Genomic DNA, 8,640 nt, shown 5'->3' with positions numbered 1-8,640 from the left:
CATATTTTTTCTACCCTCTCATAGTAGCCCATGCTCTTGTTTCTAGTCACGGAATTTGTACCGAACAAGGTTGAAACTCAATGCAAATCAACCGTAGTGATGCAATGACAAACAACAAGGTTATTGCTCCAAGTTCCACGAACACTCAATCAAATGACTTCTCTCTCAAGCAATGATCAATCCGCGCTCCCGTGTTCCTTGTTTTACTAAATTTTTATTATTATTACAGAATGATGGGCCAAAACTGATTTGATTATAGAGACCACCATAATAGTATCATGCACATCTGAATCAAATTGACCTTAAACAAGGTCAACAAATCAATGTGCTGCTTAACGACCCTAATACTGATTCAAAATGCTCATGTGTCAAACTATTTTCTCACTTTTTGATATGACACAATATATATAGATATAATATTAAGGCTAAACAATTCACCCTTGCCAGCAACCTCAGTATAAAATTTCACCTGTCAATACCTTTGAGGCGTTCTTAATCATGATCGCAAGTTTTTCTCTTTAGAGCTTTCCATCCTCAAACATTTTGCTCAGACCAGAATGTAACAAACAATGTCTTCATTTCCCCCCTGTAAAACGGAATTGTCATTATCAATTGGGATGTTAGGCTTGCAATAATCACTAAGATCTCGTTCGGGTCGTCGATCACACCTGATTACGCGGGATCTCCTGGAATCGGCACCTTCTGCGGCAGGCTCCACAAAACGCCGCCGTTGCCAGGCTCAATCTCCATCTTCCCTCAGGAGTTCGTAGTCCTCAACACCCATGTCTCAAATAATTTTTAATTCATATAAATTTAATATTTGTATGCCTATAATAACAGGTTTTTTAAATTAAAAATGAACTTAAAAAAATTCAGTAAAACTGTTGGAAGTACATTCAAATTAATTACTTGTCCTAAGAAACAACTTGACGTTCTCAGATCCCAGATTGCATTTTAGCATACCAAGTTCAGCATTTTGAAATGCCAGGTTCTTCAAACAGAGCAAATTAGGAAAGGAACACATCAGGAAGATACAAACAGGAAGATCTAAATGTCTAATTACTAAGCACAGACTGCAGATAACTAAAGTTGCAGTGTTCGCCTACTGGTCCAAATCATATACTAGGATCCTGGATGGCGCCTTCTGGTTTGTGGAACCATGCAAGCCCTGGTTGACTGCATTGCCGCCATTCTGGAGTCGGAACTATGGGTCCAAGAAATATGCGCCATAGATCAAGTATTATAGTCACAAGCATCGCCGCACCAAGTGCATCTACAGCCACCCTTGGAAGGTCCCATGGTTGATCATCCTTCTCATCTACCCTGAGAAAGATTAAGAAGTTTGAGATGATTTAATCAATAGAGCAACAATGATTTGGAAACATTATGCATAGCACTCTGCGCTAGTATTTTAGAGATGGCAGTTGTCATAAAAGGAAACACTCTTCAGCAATATCGATTTAGTTTGTTGTAATTATCGCCAAATCTTTGTCGGTGACAAAATTATGGGCTTCAGAAACTACAGCATCCATTCTTTTGACAAAACGTTCCAATTAAATGTTGAATGAGCAGTCAGGAATCCAGTCAACCTGATCCTGGCAATTATCTGAGAGTTCCATGATTGTTTGAATCATTTTATATCTAAATGGAAATATTTTATTAACTTAAGGAAATATAGGGCCTAGAAAGCAGAAACATGCAATTAAGGATAGTGTCAGAAACCATTTATTATCTTCGAATAGTATCAAAGCATAGAAACCGACATAATCTTTAAAAAAAAAACAATTAAAATCCACTCGTGACCTATCCGACAGATGCCTGATTTGAAATCAGTTGTAAATTCACTAGGAATGTTCTGAGGTAGGTGCAGAAAAATTGAAGGTATGATAAATACTAAATTCTTATTGCAATACCAGATCATAAAATCTTTCATTGGAAAAAGAAAAAGACTGTGCACGAGTATTTTACTCCAGTGACAATGAATAATAGATGAAGCAACTAAGCAAGCTACCATATTCATAGTAATGAACAAGAAAAGGTCGGCAGGTAAATTTAAAAATAAGCCACCAAGTTCTATGCAGCATTGCTATTTGATGGACGAAAGCACTCTCGTTTATTGAACCTAGATCCAAATGAAATTCATATTGAGTATTTCTTCTACATAAGCTTCTTACCTCACAAACATGGGGAAGCTCACTAGGAAATAAATTGCATAGAACAATGATCCTACTTTGTACATCGACTCCCGATCAACAAACTCATAGTAGGGGAACTGCAAAACATGTAGATTTTATATAAAAGTCATATAAGGATACAAATGTACTGCAAAGGAATTAATTGAATGTTCGATAAACACCATGATCAAGTGGACAAAATTTATAATCTTTACAATGCTAGTAGAAGGTTAGTGCAATTAAATTTCTTGAGCAGCAGATGTACTGAACCTTTCAAGGTTTGTAACACTTGGTTTTATATTATGAACGCGTCTAAGCTCTTTACTTTAATGGAACTTATAGTATTCTTGCTATAAATTTTATTGAACTAATCTTACTATGTTTGCCTTTCCTAACACTGCAAGATATGTAGAGATTGTAATTAACCATAAGATTATCGTATTTATATGAATATGTTTCCTCAGTTGTTTTTATAGATTATTAAATAATTATTAAAAGTAAATGAAAGAGATAAAATAGATGATAGCAATAAATCATCCAAGAGAGATGGCACAAGCTACCACATACATTTGCAATAGCTAAAGTCTCCAGATAAGCAATAAAATAAGAAAGAGCTAAAATCCATGCAGCTTCACTGGCTAGGCGAATTGATTGTGGTAAATCTGCGAGGAAATGGCGCAGTCTGCGAAGTGTTATATTTGATGCCATGTGGTAAAACAGGAAACAAGAATGAGTGAGAAGGAAAGTAACATGTGGAACCTGCAACATCAGAAATAAATTGTTATACCAGAAAGAATAACCAATTTAAGATCATAATCTTCCTATAAAGCAAGTTGGCAACCCACGTGCCAGAAATCACATGAATGATACATCGTTGTAATGACAAAATATAAAAATTACCTCAACACTATCAGAAATCTAAAATAGTAAAAAAAAAAAATGAAATGTAGATAACGAATGTAAAGATATATTTTAAGTTTGATAGGCACATTTGTACATAATTGCAATTTTCACACTAAATACACAATATCAAGATAACCTTCTAAGCTAAAACACCACTACACGTTTAAATTTACAACACCAATAATCCTTTTAACCTAATACTTCTACCATTCCTATGCTGGAGCATCTGGTTATCGGTCTAAGCACTTGAACCAGCCAGTTCAATCCAGTTCTAAAGCACAGTTTTTGAGAAGATTGTATTACCAAATAGGAACAGTGCTAACAAGATGTGTGCATATCTAAGGAGACAATCAGCATATCGTCTTTAGTCATATGAACAAACAAAATATATAAGATAGTTGTTGCTCACGTTATGTATCTCAAATATCAGCTATGTCTTAACCTTACCAAAATAAGATCAGGAAATAGAGTTGCAAAAGGTTTAGAGATTGTGTAATTTAATCTGATCTAAAGCCCAAATAAAAGGAAAACAAGTAAAAATTAGCATCAGTTAGTCTGCTTGATTACATTGTTCATTCTCCATGAAGGAAAAGTGTATGATGCTCCAAGTACTGTGAAGAAATAATGAGTCCAGAAGTAGTTTCCAACATAACTAAAAATCACAATCCACAGATTTGCCTGAAGCAAAGAAGTCATCAAATTTCACATGAAGTCATTCTAAAAAAAATTATGGCAGTGTTAAATAAAGCTGAACATTTTAAGAATGATGCTACAAATTGAATCCCAGTGTATCTTTGACATTAGGTAATGCATATAGATGTCACACATTTCTCAAATGCCTCATGAGTACTATCAAGTCTTTATGGATAAGGGGGATTTTGTTTTCCAATATTAACTTGATGTCTCGAATCCCACCTGAAGACTGCAAGCTTCAAGTTTGTATGTTTATCTCTTTGTAGAATAACATAAAACTGCATAAGACGTCATGTAAAAAGATACTTATATAGACAGAAATCATCAATTGGCCACAATAATCATCAATTGAAGGACAATGAGATGGAATTGATAATGTAACTTCTTCTGCCAAGGAATTTAGTTTTGATTTCTCTCAGTTTCCCATAATAGTTAAAATAAAAAGTCCTAAAAAAGTAGGAAAAAAACTAAAGCAGAATTTATCAAGTGATGTTTATAGTGACTGACATCTAGCAAAATTATCATATCCTGTAGTTGCACTTGGATGAGTAATGGATTTAACATATCTCTTAATCAATACTTGCTAGGGATCAATAGAAGTAAGAATACCTTCACCCAGTACCGGTCTTTCCAGCATTTTCCACTGTCTGCCTGCAAGAAAGATTTTCAACTTGAATCATATACTGCCTTTACTGATTTCACTTTTCAGCATCAAACACTAGATTAAGCAACAGTCTAATATGGACTTGCACCTAGAAGCTGCAATCTAATATGGTTAGAAAAGAGTGAATGGTGTTCGGACAGTCAAATATTAGCATGGACTATAATACCTACATCTCTTATCTTTTTTAGACATATAATACTGAGAGAACAGAAAGGCTCACAAAATTACATATGGAGTTCCATCATATATGTACATTTTTTTGTCACTTTCCTTAGCCCCGTATCTTCCATTAACAGACCCCTTAGTCTTATCCCTGTGCAGTTGTACTTATTTCCTGCATTCCTTCCACTCTTAAAATCAATAAGGACAAACGCTTATTGTATTGTATTTCAAGGAACTTTCTTCCACTGTTAGTTTGTCTTTCCATTCTTTACATTTTACAGTTGAAAGCACAGGATACAAAAAGAGGTAATTGGCATATAACACATTCAAAACATTTGAAGGAAAAAGAACCAAGGTCAGATGATGCTATGTGTAAACTAAAAAGGCATGGTAGCTCTGTACGAGACAAGATCTTCAAATTTAAACACCAAACTAAGCAATGGGGAAAAGATAGTATTCACTTAATAGAAAGAACATGAACATCACCGCAAAGGCAGTCCATAAATTATCCATCAAAACATATGCTGTTATGCAGGATGCCTAACAATCATCCATGAACCACCAGCTCAACCACTGGCAGTCTATGTATATCAATTTGACAGATACACAAATAAGCAAATCACCTGATTGTTCTGTAAAAAAAAAGTGTTCAAATCCTGAAATGCCTTGTGTATATTTGTCACTCAGCATTGCATAGCATTAGTTGTGTCTTCAGTTGAGTTACACAGCTGAGATAGTCAACATATAGGCAGAATTTGAATGTAACAAATTTTAAAACTTGAAGAAGAAGTTGCAAAGTTAACATTCTGTTACCTCCTTTAAATTACGGACCAAAGTATGACAAATAGATCGTTAGGAGCATGCTTGTTCCATAGCAGTTAGTGTGCAGAAACATCAACAATATCATATAAATAAACTTGCAGTCAACTAACAATGCAAATAGAATAAATTTAGTAAGGTCTATGAACAGGTAAGAATAACTGCTCAGAGAAACAGGATAAGCAATGTACTGAAAATAGTAACATCATCTAGTTTGAGTTCCAAGTATAGACCTTCCCCACGATCAGAAGTGGTATAAAAAATGCTGGGGTAGCCGAGACCAGCCCGAGAATCAGATACTCCAATTCTGTGAATCTCTGTCATCAATGTCCATCTTATTACAATTTCTCAAGAATTTTCACGATAAGATAGCATCAAATTCCACAAAATCTTTTTAAGTAAAGAAATACCATATCGTACAAGTTCTGGGATAGGGCCATTTATTTAGTCACATTTTAAGAAAACATTTCCAGTAAAGAGATACCAAATCGCGCAAGTTCTGAGATAAGGCATTTATTTGGTCACATTTTAAGAAAATATAAACAAGATGACGGTCTATTATCATTAACCCCATCTTCACCACACGAAATTTAAACGATCTACTAGTAGTAGGGGAAAAACAATGATAGATGAAACTTGAATCATCTCTGAAGGGGAAAGGAAACAATTTCTAGTCGAAAGACCAACCGAATCCATTAAAAATCCAACAACCAAACAAGAGGAAAAATTGAAAGCCATGATTCACATGAAAAGTGGAGAACAAAAATCCCAACACAAACCCAAATCATTCAACTTGCAAAATATAACCTACGGACGTCGTACCACCACGAAGAAGAAGAAACGGACCTCGTAAAGCTTATAGGGGACGATGATCCCGAGGGATAGGGTGAGCCAGAAAGGTGTGTAGAGTAAAAAGAACGCTTCCCCCCATCTCTTGCTCGGATTCGACGCCAGCCAGAGGCTGTCAGAGCACCCGGACGCCATTCACCGCCGAACCTGCATCAACGGCGGCGGAAACTATGAGAACCGTCGCCAACTCAGGACGAGCTTGTGGAAAGTGAAACGTGGTTGTGCTCACCTAACTCTCCGCCGTCCGTCCGGCAGCCGCGCAAGCGAGCGTCGCCGCAATAGGCTGAGGTGGCGCGCCGGTACCGACCCCGCTGCCCGCTGTAAGTATTAAAGAAGCCGTCGAGGGGCGGTAACATTACCGTCATGCTGGCGCGCACCCTTTTATTTTATTATTATAAAAAAGATGTTTTATTTACAAAAAATATTAAAAGAATGACAAGCTCGATACAAACAATTTTAGTAACTATTTATGTATAGTATTTTGATTAAAACTTTTTTAATATATTTAAACAACTTTAGTTAAGTTATAACAATTTAATTAAATTATAAATATTTTAACTAATGTTTAGGTAGTTTTATTAATATTAATAAGTAATTAGTAATTTTTAGCATATATTAGAGGGTGTCATTTAAATATATTTTTAGAATTAAATTAAAAATAATTTATATTTTTAATATCGAAAAGATAAGCTCGGCTAAAAATATATTTTTAATAGAGACAGAATTGATGGAAGAGAAATTGATAGAAGGAAGGACACAAATTTAGTAACTTTAAAAAAAATGAATAATGCAAATAAATGTTAATTTATCTTTTTATTTTAATGAAATAGTCGATGAAGCCGATTGTAATGACTATCTGAAAATAAAAATAATAAATTTTATCTGAATGAAGATGGGAAGGATAACCTTTTTCATTTTATTTAGAAATTAATAATGAACAAAAATTGTTGTCTCCAATTCTTTTTCCTTTGGTTTTTTTTCCTTTCGATTTTTTTTCACAATAATATAATTTTTATTTATTCTCTTTTTATTTAATAACAGATTGACGATGTTATTTCTTATTCACTTACTAAATAAAGTTTGTGTTTTTTTTTTACAAAGGTAAAAATATATAGAAATTAGATAAAAGTGTTGGATATGTGTGAATAGAGAAAAAGTGCAAGGGAAAATAAGTATTTATATAGAAAATATTAAACGATCGAATCTGTGTTTTGATAATGATAAAGTGATTCAAAGTTAAACTGTCTTATTATCTAACATATGTGACTGAGTTTATAGGAAAGTTCTAGGTGATCTTAGATAAAGGAAAAGTCCTAGTTCAGGCTAGGTAGATAGAAAGTCCTAGTTGCAATTAGGCAACAAAGTCCTAGTCTAGGAGACTGGGTAAAGTCTTGGCAAGTCAATAACATTGGACGAAATCCTAGAGTTGCGGACGCTAAGTAAAAATCCTAGGGGTCACAGACACTAGGTGGAAGACTGAATGGGTCAGGGATCAGACATCCAGCATAAAGTCCAGACGGTCTGGAGAACTGGTCTGACAAAAGATAATTTCTTCTAAGAGGAGTAGATGAAGGTACGTTCTCCGAAGAGAGAACAGTAGACGTCGGTCTGACCTAGAGTTTCAGCGAAACTCAAAGTCAGAATTGGACAATCCGAAGGCTATCAAAACTTATCATTCTTTATATATTATTATCTAGACTAACCTTATTTTGTAGAAAAAATATAGTAGTAAAAACTGGTACGGGCACCCGGAGATGGTCCGGGCACTCGGGAAGGTTTCGGCAAAGAGGCGACCCTGGGCGGGTGCCTAGCTAGATGCCCTAGCGGTCCAAGCGTCGAAGTTGCTCCAAGCGCCTGAACGGCCAAAATTTGATCGGTGCAGTGAGTTAGAGAGCGATGACTAGTGGATCTACCTCACAATCCAGGCACCTGGGGGTGGTTCGGGCTCCCAGAGATAGATAACTTTTTCCAGATCAAGTTTAAACGAGAGCACATCACGTCAACCCCGTGGGGCGCCCGGGGGAGGTTCCAAGCACCCGAAGTGGGCTATAAAAGGAAGATTCTACTAGCACCTCAACTACAACTTTCCAAACATCTTCCGTATCTATGCGCTGCTCCGAAAAGGTCTCTACGACGCTCAAAAGCTGCTCCGATGATGACTACACTGAAGATTAGATTCTCCAAGTCATCGATATTGCTTTATTCAAATTACTTGTACTAAAATTGTAATCATTCTGTTGGGGTTGCAAGGTTGCAAATATAGTCCCACATTGAAAACACATGGGAAAGATCATGGGTTTATAAGAGAAAAGATATCTACATTGGAATGAGGCCTTTTGGGGAGAGCCCAAGAGCAAAACCATGAAGGCTTAGGTC

At 35.7% G+C, this 8,640-nt stretch overlaps 1 protein-coding gene across 2 annotated transcripts; it reads right to left on the bottom strand.

Annotated features, from left to right (window-relative positions):
- Positions 1-871: 871 nt before the first annotated feature.
- Positions 872-6,635, bottom strand: LOC122022485 (cycloeucalenol cycloisomerase-like). 2 transcript variants are annotated; one of them, XM_042580508.1, is made up of 8 exons: positions 6,494-6,635; positions 6,262-6,411; positions 5,649-5,732; positions 4,380-4,421; positions 3,645-3,755; positions 2,742-2,933; positions 2,175-2,272; positions 872-1,323 (listed from the first exon to the last, which is right to left on the bottom strand). In XM_042580508.1, exons 2-8 carry the CDS (start codon positions 6,397-6,399, stop codon positions 1,116-1,118), a joined length of 873 nt encoding a protein of 290 aa, XP_042436442.1. In that variant the 5' UTR covers positions 6,400-6,411; positions 6,494-6,635; the 3' UTR covers positions 872-1,115. The 2 variants fall into 2 exon arrangements, with proteins under 2 accessions (XP_042436442.1, XP_042436449.1); XM_042580515.1 differs by lacking the exon at positions 3,645-3,755.
- Between the last annotated feature and the right edge of the window lie 2,005 nt (positions 6,636-8,640).

The sequence above is a fragment of the Zingiber officinale genome, chromosome 1A (genome assembly GCF_018446385.1).
Source record: "Zingiber officinale cultivar Zhangliang chromosome 1A, Zo_v1.1, whole genome shotgun sequence".
Taxonomy (NCBI): domain Eukaryota; kingdom Viridiplantae; phylum Streptophyta; class Magnoliopsida; order Zingiberales; family Zingiberaceae; genus Zingiber; species Zingiber officinale.
Note: the sequence above shows the minus strand (reverse complement) of the source record. Positions and strands in the feature narration are given on the sequence as shown.